The sequence below is a fragment of the Prinia subflava genome, chromosome 6, assembly GCF_021018805.1.
Source record: "Prinia subflava isolate CZ2003 ecotype Zambia chromosome 6, Cam_Psub_1.2, whole genome shotgun sequence".
Classification (NCBI taxonomy): domain Eukaryota; kingdom Metazoa; phylum Chordata; class Aves; order Passeriformes; family Cisticolidae; genus Prinia; species Prinia subflava.
In genome coordinates, this window is record NC_086252.1 from 26063792 (window position 1) to 26087980 (window position 24189).

Consider the following 24189-nt stretch of genomic DNA (forward strand, 5'->3'; position numbering starts at 1 on the left):
CTCTGTGCAAGCACGACCCTGAGCCTTGTGGGAGAGGAATACTTGGCAGACAAGCAAGCACAAGGGGATGAAAATGAACACGGGTAATTTGCACACCAGGGGCACGTTGATGGGGAACAGAGGAGGAATTGCCTTGCATACAGATATGAGGATATCTAGGGTTTTAAGATGGTTTTTTTTAACAACTATCATCCATAAGCACTGAACTGCTGGTGTGATACAAACTGCACTCTGCCACACCTTGGTCTCATCACCAGGCTCGAGTTTATTGTGGTCTATCAGGGTGTATCCTCTGCTCAGTTCTTCCCTGCTGAGCTGCTCTGGCTCTCTAGATCAGCACGCTCTGAAACGTGCTCAGATGTGAGGGGGCCTGGGTCAGGGCTGGTGCTTGTGAGAGCTGTAGAATCACAGAATTACTAATATTGGAAAAACCTCTGAGTCCAACCCAGCACCATCATGTTCATGACTAGACCATATCCCCAGTTGCCACTTCCATACACTTTTGGAACATTCCCAGGAGTGGTGATTCCACCACTTCCCTGGGCAGTCTATTTCAATGTGTGACCACCCTTTTAGTAAGGAAGATTTTCCTGCTATCCCAACTAAACTTCCTGGGAAGCTTCAGCTTTCCCTGGTAGACACCTGTCTTTCCAAACCAAGACACCTCCCCTGCCACCACTTCAGGCCCTCTCCTGTCATTTGCTCCCTGGGAGAAGAGACAGGTGCCCACCTTGCTAAAACTTCCTTGCATTCTGAAGGTCTTCCATTCCTAGTGGGAATACAATAATTTTGACCTGTGCATCTCTGTGTGGAGAGCTGTAATTCGAGCAAGTGGTGTCTAGATAGAGAGACAACTCAGGGCTGGAATCGAAGTAGTCATGCTCAATTCAATGCAGGGATGGTGCACAGTGATGCCATTAAAATCATATTGGAGATGATAACACAGCTGCTCCCTGAACATTGGACTAGAATACAGGCTATGACTTCTCATTTATTCAAAGTCTCTGAAGTGCAAACACTGTGCAAGGCATATTTGCACAGAGATTGGCCCCTTTCTGATGCTGGCATATATGGAGTTACACTGACATAGTTTATGCTGGTAAAGTATGAGAGGAGCTCACTAGGAACGAAAATAATAAATTATTATCTTTGCTGGAAAGGAAAAGCTCATAGGGTGGTCCATCATATTAATTTTAAAGCAATTCATACCTCAACTCCCAGGTTATAACCTAAAGGGCTTCACACACCTCATAATCAATATCCAAGTGATCTGAATCCCCCTTTGTTCGGAAGTGCTGGGTGTGCTTGTCCACTGTGAAGTTCACTTGCTTGTTGAAGCGCTCTATGAGAACGGAGTGCCAGTGCTGGTCATCCAGGAGGCTGCCCAAGGTGACAGACGTGTGGCTGTTACTGAAGTGCAGGTTGGAGTCCCCTGGAGTGGCACAGAGAGGCAGAAGACACCAGTTACCTCCAGACTCTTAACTGGAGCATGGAGACTCCAGGGAAGCACAGAGCAGAGCTCCGGGATGCAAGCCAGAGCTCTTGGAAACAGATCCTTTTCAAAGACTGCCTTAGCTTCCTTGTGTCTCTTATTCACATATGTGTATACACCTCCCCCCCGCTTATTTCCCTGTGAAATCCTTGTGATGAACCAGGAGGTGCTACTGATGCTACATCCACACATTGCAGCAGGCAGGGCATTACTGCTTTGTACTCTTGATTCTGCCAGGTCTTTTTGGTCCCTGTAGCTTAAGAGCTTCCTTTGAGTAGCACCAAAATCTTCTGTCTAATCACATTAACAGGGCACTCCTGACACTTCCCTGTCAACTCTGTGCCTTCTGCACTTTAACAAGAAAATTGTACCTGTCTGTTTTCACTGGGACAAAAAAAAAAAAAAAAAAAAAAAAAAAAAAAAAAAAAAAAAAAAAAAAAACAAAAACCCAAACAAAAAGCATAAGTCAGTGAAGCAATAAGAGTATTTTTTGTTCAGCTCATAAAAATTCTTAAACCTGGCCTAGCTCTCTAAAAGTACAGATCACAAATCATAAAAATATTTAGGCCCTAACCCATTAATTTCAAGCACTCTTCTGTTTTCAAGCTGGCTACATGTCTGAACACTTTGGAGCCTCTCACTGAAAGGGAGTGTGCATTCCTTTCTACATTCCTGCAGAATGGAGGGAACACACACTCCAAAACTGCCAGGCAAGATGCAAGCAGATTTGAGAGGAGTCATCAAAACCCTTGCTCATGACATATAAATGCAAAAAGAGGACCTAAAAGGGCTAGAATGTTGTCAAACTTGGGGCTACAGATGAAGAAAAAAAACCCAGCTCATCTCAGAATACACATTCACAACAGTATCGCCTCTGGAAGAAGTTACAAATTATAATTAACTGTACTATATTCTTATCCTAGCATGAAATATTTGTAAGAGGAAAATTCAGTGGGGTAGATTCCCCCATTCAGAGCTTCAGGATGTAGTGTTTTGGTCCAAGTAACATCCAAATCCCAAATCAGAAAACTATGTATTATCATTTCTAATCTTTGCTGAAAAAGAAAGGAAGGAAAGAAAGCACAACTTGGGGACTCAGCAATTAATGAGCTTCTGTAAAAATGAAGTCCAACAGCTGTGGAAAATAGTTACTGATTTTTAAAACAAACATAATTAAGCACAAGGGGAAAAATGCTCAACTCAAATCTCTCAGTATGAGAAACATGAGTCAGCAGAGACAGCTGAGGGCCAGTGCCATGGGACACCCACACATGAAGCCAGTGAAGATTTTGCAAACAGGCTGGGTATGATCACTCCTACAGTAGTCCCTACCATTATCAAAGTGCTTCAGTGTACTTCACTCCCAGGGAAAAAACAAGCATCTTTCTACAGCAAGAAATAAAGCCAGGCTTTCCTCTGATGCTCTGATGTAACATGATCATACAGTAATAGCCTGACAGATATTGAAGAAGGATTATTCAGTTTTCAAGACTGAAACATGTTTCAAGAAACATAACAGCAGTGCGCACAATTTTTTGACTAGAATGTTATCATTGAAATTCTGTATTCTCAGCTCAGCTCTGAATCACTAAGTAAATGGAAAAAATTACACACAGACCAAAAATAAACTATTTCTGCAGTCGAAAGACCACTTCCTGAGAAGGCCGTTCTTAAAAATAATACAAAAAACCCACACACATATGAAAGGAAAACAAAAAAAGAAAAAGGAGGTATGTGAAGAATCAGAACTATTGAGCAGTTCTAACTTGCTCAGCATGAGTTAGAGAAGCTAAGGCCTCTTCTAGGCTCAGCTACCATATCCTACATGACATTAGCACACAGAATGTTCTGTTGATGTCAGCTGGAGTTTGCAGATACTGTCTAAAATAATTAACAGATTTATATGCAAACCAGTAATGCTAATTACCCTTACCCAGGTTGAGGTGCAAGGAGAGCTTCCCCTTCTGCAGTTCCAAGGTTATGTAGTCTCCACGCTGTCCTTCTCCGTGGAACAAGACTCCATCCCCCTGCATGCTCTTGAACTTCAAGGAAACTACATCTTTGAATGTGCTCATAAGCTTCTGATTGAACCTGTAGAGAAGTGAACTTCTGCCATCAAAGTCTGCAATATCTGACTCTGGAAGAAAGAAAATGGCAAAATGGCAAGGAGGGGCAGCATCAGAAGAAGGACTTTATTTTTTTCAGGATCTTTTCAAATATAAGTTGTAGTCAGGTATTGTCCTGAGAGTACATCCACAGGATGTACAGGTCATTTGGACAAACACATTTCATCCATTTCCAATCCTCTCCCTCTGCTGGAGAAAGGGAATATGAGGATAAAACCAGAACTGCTCTGCACTTGCCTTCCTTATACAACACTTCTCTCTCATTTAACTTTTGAGAACAGAACAGGTGCCCTCCGTGATATTCAGATCTCCAGAACATCCCTTGCCACACTTGCTGTTCATCTCAAATGCACCCAGGATGTTATTCATTACTTTGAACACTTCAGCACTCACTCCACTTCTGTAGCTTCACAAGTGTCTGTTGAGCTGTTCCTGCATGTCAGCCATGCCTGCATCCACCTCTGCATTCAAATAAGATCCCCTCAGCCTCCGAGGGCTGGCTGCTTGCTGGTGATGGGCATTTATCAGCCATGTTTCTGCATGCAAATTGACTGGGCTGGCAGGAATATTCAAATATCAATTCAAAAAGCTTTTGAAGAGATTTCATGGGAACTGGGCATCTAAACTGATTATACACCTTTGAAAATCCTATTAGAAACATATTTTCCCCTTCAGCCAGCCTCTAAAATCCCAACCGTTCTGGTAGGAAACCAGTTTTCTGTTCCTCAGTTGTGATTAATATTTTCTTTGGCAGCAGCAGCCTGCAGTACTCTCTCTGCTTTATAAAGTGGTCTTTTAAGCAAAACATATTTTTAAACAAAATTTTAAATGCATCTACAACCAGAATACTGCAGGTAGCTTTAAATACTTTTAACTAATATATTGTACACAAACATCTGACTGACATACATTCCTTCAATTGCAATTTCTATCCAAATGCAATTTGACATAATTTATGTATAAAATATCCATTTTGTCAATTGGTATTTCCTGTTGTTAAGAAAAACATTAGGAATACCAGACGATGAAGAATCTGAACAGAGGTTTACTACACTACTACACTACATAACTACTGAGGCACATGCACAAAGACAAGTAACACCTTCCTAGTGCCCAAGAAGAAAGAACGTAGATTATCTTTGTTTGCAAACCATACATTTCAATGATAAACCTAAGTTATCAGTTTTGTGTTTTCTTCTGAAAAATAACTGAGAGGTTTATATGATCAAGACTTCAGTCAGCAACTGTATTGTGAGTCAAGCCAGTAAGTCATCTAAACCCCACTGAGAGGTGTTTCATCCTTTTAAGCATTAACACTAGTTTCATCTGCTCCTTTTAAAAACCCAAAAATAATAAGAGCTGGGGGAGAGGGTTTTAACCTTTTTTTCTCTTTTATTTTTTTAGTGAAAAATTTAAAGATGTTTGCAATTAAAACCTATTAAAAGCAAGGAAAATCAAACAGCTGTTAATGATTTGTTACCATGGAAACCAGCATGAAAATTTCTGCCTGTCAGTATGACAGTTTGTACAGAAGTTTGATGGCACACTTACAAACTTGCAGGGAGCACAACATTTACATCTGATGCAAAAATGTGTAACTCCATGGACAACTTCATTCCAAATCAGAGGGAAACTGATTTTTTAATGAGAATAAAACTACAAAGAAACTCAGTCCTGGGGAAAATTCACTCCTGAATAAAGTAAGACCAACTTCTTAGCTGTGATGTCAGAATTATAATATGCTGGTTCTCATCCTCTGTGGAACAGTTGCTAGTTTAGGAATTATCACAAATAAGAAAGTATTCCTGCCATCTGTTTTTAACTTCTGAATTTGGTGTTAAGAAACAGCTCCTTCAGAATTGCTGACTTCTCTTTATTGACTCCTTGACTGCCAGTTTCTATAAAAAGAATTAAATTGGTAGTTTAGCTCTTGTGAATTTCTCCTAACTACATTAAATACTACAATTTGGTTAAAGTAAATCACAAGTGTCCTTTAAAAATGGTTTCATTTCAACACAAGTAGGAATTAGGAAATAGCTTATAAAGAATTTATAATCTTTGATCTCCAGAGCATTTTGCAACTGAAGTTGATTTTTCTCCTAGCCCTTAAAATCAAAGGTACTGCAAGAGCAAGCGTGCACTGATTCAATGTTGCTGCAAAAGCAGCCCATTTTTAATCTTTTTCTTCAATCCAAGGGCTCCAGCCAGTCTAAATTCACTCCAGTTTTTGTTCTTAACTCTCCAGTAAGCCACAACATAACATGATTTCTTGAAGAGCTCTACTACTACTGACATTTACAGAGTATATCACAAAGGAAAACTTGTTTCTGAAAAGCTCTGCTCCACTAATTATCAGTTGTGAGCACATTGGCCTGAATAGCCCTGAATGAAAGGGGAATATGTCAAATAAATGCTAACACTGGCAGCCAAAAGTCATTAGTGGCAGTTTGCATGACATCAAATCATTGGTTCCTGTTAAAAACAGCCACTCCAGAAAATCTGCTTAGTGTTTGCTTAGTGTTTATTTAGTTCATGTATGTCTGTAACCTTCTTGCAGCAAGAGAACGAGAATCCAAAATGTTTCCAGTCTCAGAAAATCTGTAGTAATAACAGACTAAAACACAACATGTGATTTCATCCTGCACTGCCTGCTGGTGTCCTTCCACTCCCTGAAGACAGACTTTACTCATTCCGGGCTCTTTTCTACACTGTCCTCCTCCCCAAGGCTGTTGACAGGCTGGCAGCAGTCTGAGAGCACAGAGCTTACTTGTGCAGCAATCTGCTCCCAGCAGCAGAGGAGATACACAGCCATACTCAAGAAGACAGTTCTTCCTCCTAGTGACTTTGGGAAAAGGGAACACTCACAAGACATTCTGAAAGACATTCTGAAACAGGAATAACTCTAGGAACAGTTGCCATGTGAGAGAGGAGCTTTCAGTCTTGCTCTTACACCAACGAGCAGAATCTTTAACTCCTGGCACAAAGGAAGAGGACAGCTCCTGGTCAGAACAGAAGTGACCCCTGGCCAGTCACACCTTACGGCCTTGAATGACCCTAAAGCCATGCCCACCTCCCTCTCAGACATGCAACCCAAGGGATTGTGGATGACCACCTCAGAGGTGTTGTGCCACGCAGCTTTATCTCTATCACAGATTTCTGCTTCATTTGGGTAAGCAATTATTTGGGTATTTACCTAGTGCCTTTGATTACAAACACTACTGGTCAAAGACCATCAGACATTGAGCAGTTTTTGTAAAACATTATTTTCTATCTCATAGGAAGACAAAGGAGAGGATGAAGGAAGGTGGGGGAAAAGAAAAGGAAAAAAAAAAGGTAAAAAAAGAGAAAAAAGAATCCAGTAAAAATATCATTTAATGAAAAATCATCATATCAGATCATATTCCCTGAAGCAATGGCAGCAAAATATGAGAATCAGAGTCCTGAACTGCAAATGAAGAATTCTGCTCTCAGAAGACACCCTGTCTCACACCCCATCATTGTTTCTCCTGTGGTATCCCAGCCTGTTAACTGCATGTGCACCCAATTCTGCTGATGCACCTTGGGTTGTTAACCAGCTATAGAATATGATCAGCATCTTCAATGCAGCTATAAATCTTATCCTATAAAAGCAATTGTGTCAGCAATTTACTTTTTTCTCGTGCTAAGCTAACAAGACTTTTCCCAAGTATAAAGATACACTTGTCGCCCCTTGCCACCTCCAGCATCAAAAGCAATTGGTTTGCCATTTGTCTGAGCATGTCCTCTGCTGCAGCTCTGCTTATCTGCTACAAATACACTGCTGGAGCCACTGCTGCAAAGGGACAGCAAGGGCTTACACATAGTTCTGCATGGAACTTTCCATAGAACTCATCATCAATCCTTTTCTGAACAGGAAACATTAATGTATGTTTTCAGATCATCATCTCCTTCCTATTTCAGTACCTATTTTGAGGATACCAGATGAGATTATTACAGGAATTTCAAATAAATGTAATCAATTTTCATTTAAATGCATACTTTCTGAAGAAAGTAAACAATTAGCAAGCTATCTGTGAGTTACAGCTTATATGATTGCCTTGCATCCCTATATTCATAGGCACTTTGATCCGTATGGGATAGGATCAGGTACACTCAATCTGAAATAGCTTTTCTGTTCAAAACATGCGTTTTTATTTTTCTGAAGAAACAACATCAACTCGTGGCCAAATAGAGGGTGAAAAGAAAAAGAGAAGAAAGAAAAAAAAAAGGACAAAAAATGAAAGCTCTTTTGTTTGACAGGGAGACTTGAGGAATAAATTCATAGTAAATTATTCCTAGCAGAAGCAATAAACAACAGCAAGTTCCATTCAGCAGCACAGCACCATCACAGGCTCAGTTACCCACTTTGGCATCCAATGCACACAGCAGGACTCCTCAGAACGTTTTGTTGGTGTGTCCTGGCAGTGTCACCTGGCAGGTGACCTGCAGGACCTGATCCCTTCCATGTGCCCCTACTAAACGGGCATCACTGAAAGCTGCACTTGCAAAAGTTAGCACAGGATTGTGTTCCTGCCACCTCTCGAGCAGAGAATACTGCACAGCAGAGTCAGATGCCAAAAATGAGATAACAGAGCCTTCTGCTGCCACAAGACTGTCACATTCACCTGAAAAGGCAGCAGGGAAGCCACAGATGGATTCGTATCAGCTGGTCCTGTATCTACTCAGCATTACATCCCTTCTTTTCATATACATGCAGACACATGCACATTCAATGTGCATGAAGATGGTGCACATTCAATATACTTGTTCTTCTAGTTCAGTTTCCTTCCTGCCTTGCTCAACAGCCTGCCTCTAGAAACTCGAGCTTTGTAATTTTTTTTCCCCAGATTATTAATATTTCTTGTGCTCCAACTGAAAACAGTGGATGAGCCTCTCTGCTATCAACTTTACAAAATGCAGTTATGTAGTTGTACACCAGCTCAGGATCTTCAGCAGATATTCTGTCAGTATTCCACTAAAGATGACATTTTATAAATGATCAAACATCTTTTTTACAGTGCTGGTGTGTCTAGGTTAGGAGTAGCCAAGTCAGTGAAACTATATAAGCACAACTTGTAGACAAGTATTGCTTGGCATATGCAATTTGCCAGAGAGAAATGTGAATGGCACATTTATACAAATGGAATGAATATTTCAACACCCTGTAAAAGTTTTATGAATCCCTTTATTTCTTTCCTGGCTCACTTTAATCTCATACCTTAATTCTGCACAAGCACTTTCATTTCCTACAACTGCAGGGTACAGGACAAAGATGAAGACTTAGATATTATACAAGGCAGCTCAGCCTGCAAGTGACTCTGAAATCTTCTTTGTATCATAGAAAATACAACCACAGTGTGACATGAAAGTAGCGCTCATGTAGTACATCAGATGGACCAGCACTGAGGAAAGAAAAATCAGCCACAAAAGTTCCCTAAGTTCAAGTTCTATTTGTTATACAACTGTTTTGAGTGTGTCCTCTTCACTGCAGAGGTTTGGGCATAGAAGAAAGCTCTTGAAAACAGATTAGCTGGCTGTTTCAGAGTTATGTCACCAAGGGCAGCTGATTTTGAATTTCAGATTTCAGTTCTCATGTTCACTAATTTACCTGGAAAAGGTCTCTTGCCCTAATGACTGTGCATCCAGATCAGGCTATTGTAGGTCAGTCTTCAGTGCCTGTACAGGTGGAGAAACAGCATCTAGAAGAAGCTGAATGGATGTGACAGCCTACACAGTGACCATAAGAACCTTCCTGTGAAACCATGGGAAGCAGTCCTAAGATCCACGTGCAGTGACAAGGCTCCAGAGAGTTCTGGAGTTCTGTCTTTGTTCAGTGGGAACATGTGAATCAAAAAGTTCAATAAACTTCTCTTTCATTTAGCTTAGATTAATTTAGGTTGCCTCACACATAGTTTTTAAGCTTACTCTGCTACAGCCCATTATCTGTGCTTGGGAAGAACAGATAAGGTCCTGAGCTAAATGTGGAGATGTGCCAGTACAGTGGTGTCACATGATGGTGACTTGTGCCACTCTCCACAACAAAATCTCCCCCGTTTCCAGCAGCATCTCAAGTCACAAAAATGAACACAAAGTCACCACAGAAACAAATACTGGACTTGTATTTTCTCATGAGGGGACTTCCATTTTCTGCAATGGAGCAGCCTCAGTCCTTCTGCCTTCCATTCACAGTCTGCCATGGCCATGGGTCATACATCTGCAGCACAACATGATTTGTTGGCAAAACACCCCAACCCAGCAACATTTGCAGGCTGCTCCAAAGCCCAAAACACCACAGACCCTATCTTTAAAGGCCATTACATGTTGAGAGTGGCCAAAGAAAGCTGTCATTTTAAAAGCAATTAAATCAGCAGACAGTTTCTCTACACTCTGAAGCTATAAAGTCACCCGCCCCAAATACAGCCAGAGCTGCAAAATCCACAGCACTTCACAACTAGGTAACTTGCCTTAAACTCAGAAATGAACTGCTTAGGCAAATATTGCCCTATAAAGATCCCAATTAGCTTTATGGCCTCCAGTGGGCAGGAGGCTTTGCACCATCTGACTGCCTGGCACTCCCAGAAGCAGCAAATTGCTCTGTGGTGGGCTCAGCCCTGAGGAGGCTTCACCAGCTGAGCGAGATGGGCAGCACCTCCCTGGGCAGAAAGGCAAGAACAGCTACTGAAAGAAAGAAACAATGGCAATGTGTATCTTGTTGCATTTCAACTCATAAAACTTTTACTGCACCCTTTCCACAGCACCGTCAGCATGAAGTAAAAGCTCTTGGACAAAATGTGGGTTAAGATGCAGCCACTTACTGTAAGAGCAGCCGAAGACCTCAACTCTGAGCCCTATCCGCCCCCCAGCATTCCACTTGAGGGGGATGAAGCGCAGGAACCGAGCTTTCACCGAGTGCAGCAGCTTGTGGTGAACCACGCTGTCAGCATTGCTGTTCCCTGGGAAAACCTGCAAGGACAAAGAGCCTTGGTGAGACATTAGGCAACAAGAGGTGGATGCAGCACTCTGAACAAAAGCTGTAACTGTCCCCCCTCTTCACAATTCCAAGTCTCAAATATTACTTAAAATTATTTAAATTGATTGGCAAGTTCTCCTGTAAGTGCTGCATCTCTTATGAAGGGAAACGAGGGAGAGAGCAGCACCCAGAGCACCTGAGCAGCGTGGGGGATGAATACACAGAGTTACAAAAGCAGGCTGTAGATGGGGATGATGCTGAAGATGCTGCACGATTTCTCCCAGCCCAGGCTATTCTCGTGCACTATAATACTCCATCAACCCTTAAAACAGTCAGAGTCCCACAGGCACAGTGAAGGATGGGGCTCCATTTAGCCTTTGGTGCACTCATGGAAGTACTAAACGATAGACATAAGCCACAGAAATTCTTCGGAGTCTGGGAAGAAGAACAGGACAGCATACTTCCAGATACCCAACAGAAAACTCAAGCAAGGAACAGGAAGAGATAAAAGGCTGAGTAACTACACAGGAGAATCAGCATTTTGTGTTTGCACCCAACAGAGTTAAAGCATGCAAACAGTAATAATAATTTAATTTTTTTCCTTACCTATTTAATTAATTGCCTGCAACAGCAAGCCAAAATTAATGGCCCTAGACAGAATTGTAACTTAAGAAGAGGAAATTCTCTCATGGATGAAGAATGACTGAGGGATTTCAAAGACAAACCTGCAGAAAAACATCAAGGCTGTGTTCCTGCCTGAAGCATTTTCAATTCATCTTTACACCCTTATCTGTAATATTGGCCTAGGAATATCACAGACTTCCTGCAATCCTCAGAACATTTGAGCAATTCAGCTAGGATTGAAATTTGAAGCTTACAGTTTTGTAAAACATGAAAACCAAAGAGAGAACACACAAAAACAATCTTACAGAAGAGCCATATTTGTAAAAGAGGTCCTGTATTTTGTAAGCATAAAATTTCATCACAAAAAGTTGTACCAGTTTAAAATGCTTCTGCAGTTCAAAAATTGACATCATTCACCTACACAATGAAACTGTGAGCAAAATTGAAACAAGCTCCTTAAAACAGACCTACAATTCATTTTGATGGTTGAAGGATGTATTAAAGAGATTAGGGGTTCATATCCGCTCGATTTTTTTCCTCAAATAAAAGCATTCCAATTTTTTCCAGATGTTATTATAGATGGCGTAAAACCTCAAATTCTGTGTGTTCTTGATTTACTAAACAAAGCATTCCATTGTTTTATTAGAACTATATTAAATAAACAATATTCTGGAACATTTCTAAGGCATAATGCTTTGAAACCATACCATGTTTATTTCATTTCACCTTAAAAACTGCAACTTGGGAGAATTCTCTTCTATATACAATAAGCCTTATTTCCCACCCAGTCATGAATGCAAAAGACCACATACATCTCCCTTCCTAAAACATTCTTTGCATTTCATTGCTGTTATTGCCTGCCTCTGAAGACGAACAACTTCACTGAAATGATCTCTCACAATCCCAGTTACCTCCTTGAGAAACCACCCTTCAAAACCTGTGATCACGTGCTGGTTTTGCTGAAGCGTAGTTAATTCTTGTCATAGTAGTTTGTGTGGGGCTGTGTTTTGGATTTGTGCTGGAAGCAGCATTGACAACACAGAGATGATTTTGCTATTGCCAGGCAGTGCTTGCAGAGTCAGGGACTCTTCTGCTTCTCATCCCACCAGTGAGGAGACAAGGGAGGATGGGAGGGGTCCCAGCCAGCACAGCTGACCTCAGGGATATCCCATCCCACTGGCATTGTGCTAAGCACACAGAGCTAGGGGAAGAAGGACAGGGAGATGTCCAGAGTGATGGAATTTGTATTCCCAAGTCATCATTACATGTGATGGAGCTCGGCTGTCCTGGGGGTGGCTGAACACCTCCCTGCCCACGGGAAGTGGAGAGTGAACTCCTTGTTCTGCTTGCAAAAGTATGGGTGTCTTGTGCTTTACCCATTAAACTGTCTTTATCTCAACCCATGAGTTTTCTCATGTTTATCTTCCAATATTCCCTCCCCCATCCCATGGGGGGGCAGAGTGAGCAGCTATGTGGGGCTCAGATAATGGTTGGGGTTAATCCATTACAGATCTGTAAAATTGTTTCTATTAGCAGCTTATCAGGCTAAAAAGGGGAAAAAAATGGTTATCCCAGTTTCCTCAAAGCTTTGCTTTCCGTATACCTCCTAGTTCTGAACTTTTTATGCACAAGATTTGTTTTCCACAAGTATTATGTGACAGTTAACTAACCTTGCACAAATTTAGCTATATTTTTTTATTGATGGAGATTCTTCTTGATGTTAGTTCAAAGTTAACCAAATATGGCAGATATGTTTTGAGGAGTGGAACAAAGAGTACTTCTATACACCCTGATCTCACTCATACAGCTTTCCACATAGAAGCCAATTTCAAATTCCAGCAGAGAGTCTTTCAGAGATTTTTTCTTTATATTTCAAGTGAAAAAGCTTGTTCTTTTCAGTAATGAAATTGTCAGTAGAGAGTAAATCTCACAGTCATAGCTGTGCAGTCCTCACATTTTTGGTAAGACACTAATGGATATATAGGATACATAAAGGAGACTGTTGTTTTCTGTTTGTTTGCTCCAAAGGCTCATATTCTTGTAGCCTTGTGATTATGTAAACATCTCACCTTTAATAGGACAAAAAAGAAAGAAGAAGAACAAGAAAGGGGGAACAGAGAGTTTCCAGTCCTCCCAGTTGTGAAGAAAAGCTTAAAATGCAGTGACTAGAGTGAAAGTAAAGGTGAAGATTAAGAGACAAAAGGAAAAAATATGCCTTAATACTGTGAAACAAGCTGGGATGTCCAGCATCTTTAGGGACTGTCCATGCCATCAAGGAGGTTGTGGTTTTGCCAGGGAAAAAGATTCAGCACTGTACCACACCCACTGAAGCTGATCTCGCTGCCTACTCATTGGCATCTCTGCTAGGTATCTTCTTCCCTCAACACCTCAGGCAAGAGCCAGAATTATTCACATCCAGCCTCCAGATCAGTTCACTCCAAACCTGATGGGCAGCTGTGTAAAATCATCCTTCCCATACTGCAAGAGCCACACTGGTAAAAATGAACTACTCAGAGGTCCAATACAGCCCTTAGAGCACTTTTTTCTCAAGCTCCTCTAATATGCAAAGAGCTAGTGACCCTTCTGAGGAAAGGAAATCCCCAGGCAATGCTGTACCCATTGATCTGTGCCTATGGGGTGGTTCTGTGCTGCTGGCACATCCCTGCTTGCTGCTGCCGGCAGGGTGGCACTGTGTGTGTGCCTTCAGGATTGCTTTGATTTTCCCTTCCCACTCCCACTGCTATACAGATCACCTTTTGATGCTTTATGGACCACCTGTGGGCTGTAGACCACTGACTGAATAATAGCAATTGCCACAGACGGTCGCTTGAAAACTTAAGATCCACACTGACACAGAAAAAGATCCATCCATTAAAGAGGATGAAACCAGGATGCAGTACCAGATTTCTCAGCCTTGGAGGTTCAAATATTGATTAACAGTAAACCTATCGGTGAGAATGGCAGAAGTCCTCTTGAGAAATGGCCTTTATTACAACTTGTTGTTGATAAGGATTAATTCCCAGGAATAAAATGACAAACAAGTGCAGAAAACAAAGCACTTGCATTCCCGATGCAACACAGTTGCTCTGGGAGGGAGCACAATACTTCAATCTGTGTCTTTTAACAACCCCTGTAAACACAACAGACGGATGATTTACATGGGAAATTCTGCCTCTGGCATTCTATGGGGCATATAAATCAAAGAGCTCCATTAGTGCCCGATTTTGCCACCAGTTTCTTGAAGGCAAAAGCTTTTCCCCAGTGCCAGCAGCTGCAAGGTTAACAGCTGGCCAGGGCTGCCCCTCAGCCCCAGCTTGTTTCACAATGCCTGGCTGCACGGTGCTCTGCTGTGACACAGACCACGGAACCACAGTAATATTTTATGAGACTTTTTTTATGAGCAGGCAAAGGCAGGTCCCACTGGCATGAAAAGGTGAGGGGAGAGCAGCTGCTGTGGTTTGGAGCAGGGTCTGACCAGCTCAGTGCTGCCTCTTGGGCAGCAGCTGTCAGCATGTAGGGAAGAATGGCAATGAGACAAGCATATACAATGTTCCACTCACCTGGTTCATGGGTTATAGTGAAATAGGACAAAATGGAATTCCAGTTTAAATGCAAAAGAAAATTTTGAAAAGAAGCATAAATCTCAAAACTGCTGTTGTTGCCTGGAATTTGCATGGATGAGTCCCTCAGGAAAAACAATGATTCAACTAAATGGGCTATTTTTACAGCTCTCCCTTTCAGAGAAGATCCCAAAAGCTTTTCAAGGGCAGTTCAGGAAAATGTCACACAACTGAGGTGAAATATGACAGTTGTGTGATAACCCTGAAGACACATATTTGTTTGTTTATCTCATGCATTAATTCAGAGCTATGCCAGATCACACCAGTGAGATCTGATGAGCTTTAGATCATCCTTTAGCCAAACTCTTAGACTGGTCTCCACCCCCAACACACAAGTGGAAATTGGGTACAAGTGTTTGCTCAGGGAAACCTAATTAATTCAAAAGATAAGATCAGATGCAGGACTTTATCTGAGCCTGCCCCAGCATGAACTCTCTGCACACCAAATGGCAACTTATTTACAGACTTGCAGAAGGTATTTCTCCTAATGGCTTTGCTGAATTCATTCTGCTCTCCCACTTTGTTAGGCAGGCAATGGGATGGGTTCAAAATGAGTATCAAGCAGCAACATGGGCACAATCCCCAGCCCTGTACAGCCAGCAGACAGACCTGAGGTTAACCACCTTCCAGGGGAGGTGTTTTATGACATATTGAAAACTCTCCTTTCTGCCAAAGTAACTCTGATGAGCTGAATTGAGGGGAAAGAAATAATCAGATTATAAATGTGCAGAGGGCATACAACACAGATGTTAGCAATTTACAACATTTCAACCTTCAGTAAAAGAAATACAAGCACGGAAAAGAGCACTCCACCTTCAAATCTCACCCGTGACATCACAGTGTGCTGTCTCCAGTGCCTGAAGAAAAAGGACAAGAGGGCACTTGATTCAAGCTATCCACAGCTTAGTGAAGAAGCAAAGGGAGGCAAAAAGCAGCTAAGACTGTCATAAATCCCAAAACTGCAGTACTTGTGAGTAAAACAGTGTCATCCTCTCCTTTAAACTTCCTTAGCCAGATGAGAAGGATCATGATCTAGGAGTTTGTGCTGTGATCCAGACCATACTTCTGGGAAATGGCTCCCAGGTACTTGAGTGTACATGCACTTTAGAGGAAAACATGAATTTTCAATGAGGAAACAACATGAAAATCTAAAAGAGGAAGGAGAAATCATTGCCTAGCTTTTCACATTTTTCAGGCTGAAACAAACTCTGACTTTTATCTTTTCCAAAGGCAATGGGATTTGAGTTCTGTGCAGCACAGTGGGGCTATTGGGTGTGGGTACTAAATCCGAGTTTGGAGGAAAACCAGTGATTAAAACCAAGTTATGGTAGGGGTCCTAGGTCTCTGCTTGTATGTGTGGAAAGAGTCCAAAGACTACCATGACGAGGACACAATACTGCCATAAACACACCACATAGAAACTCAGCACCCTCTGATTTTAATGGGATGCTACGGGGTTCCTTTTCACAGAGAAGGATCTGTACTGCATCAGTGCTTGTTAGCTGCACCTTAGGCCTGGACAGGTTTGTGGCTACAGGTTTCTGCAACAATGAAAATTAAAAGATACATTTAGTTTCTGCTGCAAAACGAAAGTAACTGTCAGTTCAGGCGATTGTAGAAACTTGCCCCTTTCACCTCAGCTCAGCCCCAAAATACAGAAAGATATAAAAAATAAAATATAACTTCAAAGTTTAAATGTCTGGGCTTTTTTCACATTTTACCATTTCTGCATCCTGTGAATGCCAGCAGTGAAAAATGTTGCTTTGCTTATGTAATGGAGAAAGTCCTGCCTAACACATCAAGCCAGAACTGTTAATATCTTGTCACCAAGGAACACAGTGACATTGCTTTGCTGCCATCTCCACTGCCCTGTGCCCAGACTGAGAGCTGCTAAAAGCTCCTCCTCGTTTGGAGGGTGAGTTCAGAGCAGCTGCCCAGCTCAGGAGTTCACGGCAGGACCTGGCCTCTGGAAGTTGTTCTCTTCCAGCATCTGGCCTTAAAAAATTTATTTTGCTGTTAGAGGGGGCCAGACCCTGGGGAGAAGGAAAGGATGATGAGGAGGACTGCTCAGCTGCTTTAAGTGCTGAAGTTTAGAGCTCTGTTTTCAATACCTCACACTACATTTGGTACATGGGTGGCAAACCTAAGTACTCTGTTTTCCCCCCTCTCTTTCTCAAAGATAAGTTAAATTTTGTTGCAGTATTCTTTCAAAGCATCTGTAGATACAAAGTAAACTTACTTGGAGGAACTTGCCTAGATAGGAGAGTAAATGAGAGATTTTTGCACTGATTTAAGGAGGTTTTAGCCTGGGCCCAAGAGGAAACAGCTGTCAGCCTGGTCCAGGGACTAAAAGCTGGAGGGCAGGTTGTGTCCACTTAGCACACCAGTCACCTCTGAGCCTCTCTTTCCACTTCACGTCCCTTTCCTATAAATGCACCGCAGTCCTCATGACAAAAGGTAAACAGTTATTTCTGGTTAACAGCCTGAGCTGATTTGCCTGTTTCCAGACTCATGCTTCAGTTTCCACCTTCAATTCTATGACTCAAGCCAGTCTAAACCCTATCCTACCTTCATAAAGAGAAGCCTCCTTTCTGCTTATGTTTCTTCTTTCCTAACAGCAGCTACATTTTTCTCTGTGAAACACCCATCCTTGACAAGAACCTTAGAAATAATATCCCCTGGCACACTGTCAGACAATAACCTCAGAAACAATATCCCCTGGCACACAGTCAGAGCTGCTATTAGGGAGGAGCGGGGGGGGAAATAAAAGAAGCACCTGTCAAAATTATCCTCCCATAACATATTATCTGAAGAAGTGACAGCTTTCCAACTCATCCCTCTACCCCCCTAACGGGGGAAAAAAAAATTGTCTACAGAGAGGTAGTTAAACTTCCCTACACAGCAAGGATTCAAATGAGTCCTGATCAAGCAGGAGTCCTACTGGGACTGCATTACACTTGTTACTTATTGAGGGGCTGACTGCTGTGCTCCAGCAATGCAGTGTCCACCTGGGCTCCTGAGCATTACCTAGACACCTCTGAGCTACTGGAAATTCTGTGCAAGCAGGGGAGAGGAGATGCAGTAATGTGTCAGAGTCCATACTAATTCATCACTTCCCTAAATGATGTGCTCAAGTGAGAAGGTTATTTGCTGCTAATCCACCCCATTACACTGAGTTCATACCTTTCTGTCTGCTTAGTTACTTTCCAAATTCAGGAACAAATGCTGTTAACAACATCATTAACAACAGATAGATGACTGCCCAAAGTAAACTACATTTATGTTAAGGATGCTGCTTATTATCCTTCTGCTGACAGTTGGCAGAACTAATCACAGTGTTTCCAATAAAACCCATCATTTTTACATTATCAAAATATTTTGCAAGCAAAAGCATTTAAAAAATTAAATAGACATTGAGACAATCTACATAATATTCTTTTCTAAGTAAGTCTGTATCAAAATTAAAAACATGTGTAGTGATGGTGACGTTAGAAACATGAAATTTCTCGGACCCCTTAAGGACAGTGAAACACTTCTATTTAGATCAAACAAAATGAAATAAAATATTAGAGAGCTTTTTAACCCTTTGCGCATTTTTTCCCGTGTTCTCATTCACCCCTAGAAAATTCTAATTTATTTTTCTGCTTTGTTCAGCAGCACCTTTCTATACTGAAATGGACAGTTTGATCTTTAAACAGTTTGAATTAATGTCAATCTGCTTCCAGAGTCTGTCAAACTGTACCTTGGCAAAGCCTGAGATTCTGTATCTACCAGAGACCTTTTCCAATAGGAAACTTGGGTACACTGATCTCTTTTGAAGGAATTCAAATTTACCAAATGGATAATACACCACTTGACCTCAGGATGAGAAAATGGTCTCTGTCTTCTTCCATTTCCTCATACAGATGTAGCCCAAGTGCCTCATCCAATCTGTAGCTGGACAGGTTGCCCTTCTTCTTCCCAGCAATGAACCAAGTGCAATTTCCTTTACCACGCTGAGACACCCTTGGCATATATATGTGAAGTTGCATCTCACAAAATTGCATTTCATTGATGGAGAATGGATCCCTATCTTTAGATTTTAGAGTCAGCTTTGGAGCACCTGGAGGTGAAGCTGTTATTGCTGTTAATATCATCACTGCTACATAAATAAATAATAGAAGCAAGAAGCAAGCAGCAAAATTAAACCTGTAAATTAAAAGTCTAAGCTAAAAGTCGGCAGCTAATTCCTGCTTCTGTTCAGCCTCCTGTGTTTTATCTTAAAGGCAATCCTACATGAAGATAGTATTTTAAACTAAATCACAACAAGGATAAATATTTCCCTAGTACCTTGACTAGATTAACCTTAGCCAACAGACTGAAACTGCTCTTCTGCTGCCAGCACTAATCATAGATTTCAGCTGTTCCGCATAAATCTCATGGAGACCTTCATACTTTACATTAAATTAGTGGGATTAACAATGCAGTGAACGTGTTTATGTCTGGCAGCGTTGGGGAACTCTGGGAACCTTCTCTGTGTTTAGCTTCATCAAAGTACATTTAAATAGCTAGTGCTGTGCACTCAGTATCTCTCTGGTTGTAATTTGCCAGACGGATCCAGCAAGATGACACCAGAGAGGTGTTAGTTATTCCATGCAACAGTGACCTCAGATGAATACTGTGCTTCATTATCTTACATTATTTCGCTGTTATAAAGTTTGATAGCGTTCGCGTTTGGATCAGGAAAGTAATATCCTGTGAAAGAAGAAAAATAGGTAGGCTTGATTTTCTCGAGCGTTCTACAAAGCACTGAAATGCAGGTGCATTTTTTGTTATACCCTCCTCCCCACTGCTCCCTAGCAGCTTCCATAAGGAAGAAAATAATAACAGATTTTAGTAGTAGCCAACTCCCTTCTCAGGGGAACAGAGGGTTCAATACACTGGACAGATCCTCCTCTTATGGAAGACTGTGTCCTCCCTGGGACCTGGGTTAAGGACATCATCAGGAAAATTCCCAACCTGGTACAGCCCTCAGACTATTACCCATTACTGCTCTTCCATGTGCATGGCATGGAAGACACAATCCCACCCCTCAGAGCAGTGAAACTGTGCTCACATACATTTGCCTTAGTCTTGGCCTAGTGAGTTACACAGACTTGTCCCTACCACAGGAGGGCTAAATTTAATTTACTTTTTTTCCTCCTACAAAACCATTACTGTAATGCTTGTAGCATCCTACATTTGAGTCTTGTCGTTGCACTTTCACATTGAGGTCCATCACTGAGCCACATTAAATTAATCTTGAGGACACTAAAGCAACTTAAAGAAACCACATCTCTTCCTCCTGCAATAGAGTAAGATGAGCTTTTGCAGCATTTTGGCAGGCAAATGTGCAATGTCTTCCAAATGCATATCTGCGCATTAAGATTCGACCACACATTTCATTACACCAACCACACCAAACAATCCGCAGTAGTAGGCTCTGAATATCATGATGTTCTCCAAACTACAGCATTAAAAAAAAAAAAAAAAAGTAACTTTCTGTTAGTGATCCAAGGAGGAGGCCTGAAATTCTGACTCTGAAGTGTAATTTTTGCTGGCATACAAATAACACCTGTTACTGTTGTTATGGTAGTACATATGGAGTCCTGATACACTTGGCAGGCCCAAGATCACATCAGACCAGCAATAAAAACTGTTCTACTACTTTTATTTTAGAATTAGAAGGTTATGGGAACTTCTCAGCAAGTCTGAAATTTCAGTGCTTGTAAAAAACGGATTTTGAAATGAGCACTACCCTCATGTGGATGAACACATGGGAAGGAAGGTGGAAATAGTTTCTTTCAACAAGAGGGGTTTCTATGCAATAGATGTTTCTGTACATGTGCAAACTGGGATGCATCCCACTGGACTGTCCCTACGACCTTCAATTACAGTTTCACTCTTGTCCTTTCCCCAAGGAGAATCTTCCTAGAGAACTTGATTCTTGGCACTCTGTAACAGCAAGATATGTGATGCTGCGTTTTGTAAGTTGCCTTTTTTCCTTTCATTTCCATACAGTTTTTACCTTAAATCATAGCTAGGCAAACACTTAAAAACTAGAAATTTTAGAAGCCTCTCCAATGGTATCAATATTTCCCATTTAAGTATGACAAAAGAGGTGAGAGCTGAGGAGCAAGGGAAGTATGGGAAAGAGGAGGGAGTTGAGGAGAGAGAAAATCAATAGGTCCTTAACAAGCCCTTCTCCTGAGGTGTGAAATCTAGCACACAGGGCTCTTTTATTCTTTTTATCTCCTGATCATAGGTGAAAGAAAGGATCCATGAATAGGATCCATGAAAGTGCTCGTCCTTAGAACAAGAAATAAGAACACCTAACATTTTTTGCAAATATTAAGATGAAGGCATTGTGCTTAAGGTGCTTTTCTTTTTATCCTGAAAGCAGTATGAGTAGCTACACCTTGAAAAGTAACAAAGAGGGGAAGAAAGAAGCAAGTGCTTTTAGACAATGCAACCCACAGAGGGGAAAATTAACCTATTACAGGATTTCCTTTCAAACCCTTTGCACACAGTGAGGCCTGAATAATAGGCTGGGCTAGGATGTACCTTCACAGTTCAGTTTTCAAAGATGAGCTTGTTATCCAGCAAACAGAAGAGAACTGTGCAAATACACAAATTTAGCTTCTAGTAGAGAAGGACACTGACATACCCTCAAGTGCTTCTGCATCAGTGCTGCATTCTCATGCACATTTGAACTCACCCAGTTTCTGCAGTACAGCATTAATGAACACCTGAACCAGTACCCATGTGGAGAACACACAAATTGACAGCAGTTCTCTAAAACACCACAAAATCAACACTACCACTAAAGGAAAATGCAGCAATTCTACAGGCTCCCAGATTGTTTATTATATGGCATCCTTGGAGAGCATCAGATTAGCATTATTAAAGACTCCAATTTCTCCCCATACTGGTGTTCATGTGACTTACTGAGGAATGAACTGTGCAAAGTCCATGCTCTCGAGTACAGGAGAGAAATGGACCACATGCACTCCTTTTCATCAGTAAAGCATGCCCCCAGGAAATTCAGGCCGAGCCTGTCTGTACAGGTCTCTATATTATGTCAAAGGCACACGTGCTAACTCTGGAATTGTAACTAACCTGGGTTATGCCTTGTGTGTTTGAAAGCACATCCCAGCAGAGGTATGAATGGGAAGCAGCCACATCGAAGAGGCAGTAAAGGGCACAAAGTTTGTAGGGATGCAGTGGGAAACACCAGTAAAAAAGGAAGGTTAGAAGCCAAGAGAGACAATGAGTTATTACTGACCACTCATCTATTTGGATTGAAATTCTTCCACAGTAGTGTGTTGTGTCAGGGTTATCAAAAATATGATCAAGTGATGTTATTTCACTCAGTGCTAGATAAGGCATTAAGGAAAGATCCAAGACTAGAAAAAACTGCGAGAAGCCTTTCCCATCCCTGAATAGGGAGCGCAATTGTCCCATCATCCTAAACTCCAAAGTTTAAAAAACAGAAATGTGTAATTGCTGGAGCTGGCAGGCAAGGTACCCAACACACAGACACAACGTGTTCTTTAGACTTAACCAGCACTCAGGATGAAAACACTGTGCTGAGGAGCTTCTCTGCAACACCCCACACAAAACTGTAATTCAAAACACAAATGCAGAAATATAGACAAAGCATTATTTTAAAGCAGAGATTAACTTCAAGAAACAAAACCCATAAAACCTAGGATTTGTTAGTTAGAAATTAAAAGTAACATCAGGATAAATTATTTTGCGAACCATATAAGTACTTTAAAGTCATATTGGTGATCTAAAAAAAAATGAAAACCACTTATGCTGAAAACAAATTTCTTTAAAAGGAAAGAAGTAAATACCATCTGGTAAAATCAGAGAAGCTATTTGAAGTAGGAAGACTTTCCTCTAAAAAAGAAGTTACAATTAAAGGATAAAAATGGAAATTGGGATCAGCTCTGTAAGTACAGAATACCAGCATAACACAGAACTTTAAAAAAATTAAACTATTTGATATAAGGCATAAAAACCAGTAATAAATGTCTTTCTGAACATGTGATAAGGAATAAACCTGACAAAAATGAGGAAGACAGCCTTGAAAAAGACAAGGCCATTGCTGAGATGGTGAATTAATTCTTTTCATGAGAGCAGAGTACAGGATACAGCTTAGGGTATTTCCAGCTTTAGGTTCTTTTTCAGTTATGGGTGAGAAAATTATTTTAAATTGAAGTACCAAATTAGCTTATTAAAAAAATAGAGAAAAATCCACTAAGCTCAGTTAATATTCTACCACAATTTAGAAATTCAGTATAAAATTGCTCAACTATTAGTTGTGATGACTATCCTATAACAGGAATGTACTTCATTAGCGGAGAAACAGAAGGTGGCAAATGTAGGGGCATGTTTTAAGAGGCTTTAAGACAGACCGTGGTACCCACTTACAAATAAATCCATAAATTAGGAGAAACTATTTCCAAAATCAGAATGAACAAACAAACATATCATTATATAATGACTAAAAGACATCTTGTTTTTTAAGAGGAAATACAGACCTTACAAATTTACTATTAGCCTTCAAAGGAATCAGTTGATGCATTGATAATGATGCTATAATTGGTACCATGCATTTGCACTTCCATCAACTGATGTTGAAAACCACTGAAAGAAAAAAAAGCAAACCAAGCTCCTCTATGACAAAATAAAATGTGCATTTATGGGGGGTCTAGTCTGATCTATGCTATTTCTGGCTTACTAAATGTCATATCCAAGACAACACAGAGTACAGAGAACTAGCACGACTCGGTGATAACACAAAAGTTGTTGGCTTGTGAAAATAAAGACTTACTAAAAAGCTGCACAAGGATCAGATTGATATGGAATGATCAGGCAGTAAAATGGAAAATAAAGAGGCTCAGAAAAAGTAAAGCACCACAGTACACAAATAAAATGATCCTCACCACACAACCCATCTGAAATAGGCTAGAAATCTGCTACTGTCATTCAGTAATGCTGAAGCCTTGTAAACTGCTGGATGCAAACATCAGTTCAGGACTCAAAAATGGCCAAAAAACCAAAGTTGTTCTTAGGAATTGCAGGAAAAAGAAGAGAGACAGCCATCCAAAAGCACTGAAATTATTTTATATATTAACAGTTATGTGACCCCAACTTGAAAACTGTGACACTTTTGTGTCTCCATTCGACAAATATACAGTTGGATTGGAAAAAAAATATAGAAAACAGCCATCAAGTAGGCCAATGATATAAAATGTCTTCAGAATGTTGAAAGATTAAACAGACTGGCATTTTTAGCCTGAAAAAAATTGT

The 24189-nt window shown here is 40.9% G+C and overlaps 1 protein-coding gene across 1 annotated transcript in view; it reads right to left on the reverse strand.

The window, feature by feature from the left end:
• The window catches only part of CNTNAP5 (contactin associated protein family member 5), a 269761-nt gene that overhangs the window by 139627 nt on the left and 105945 nt on the right, over positions 1-24189 (reverse strand). The window contains exons 4-6 of the mRNA XM_063400823.1: positions 10452-10599; positions 3426-3629; positions 1248-1432 (exon numbers count right to left, since the gene is read on the reverse strand). Of these exons, the coding sequence (XP_063256893.1) occupies positions 1248-1432; positions 3426-3629; positions 10452-10599 (537 nt within the window). The remainder of the gene's footprint in view (positions 1-1247; positions 1433-3425; positions 3630-10451; positions 10600-24189) is intronic.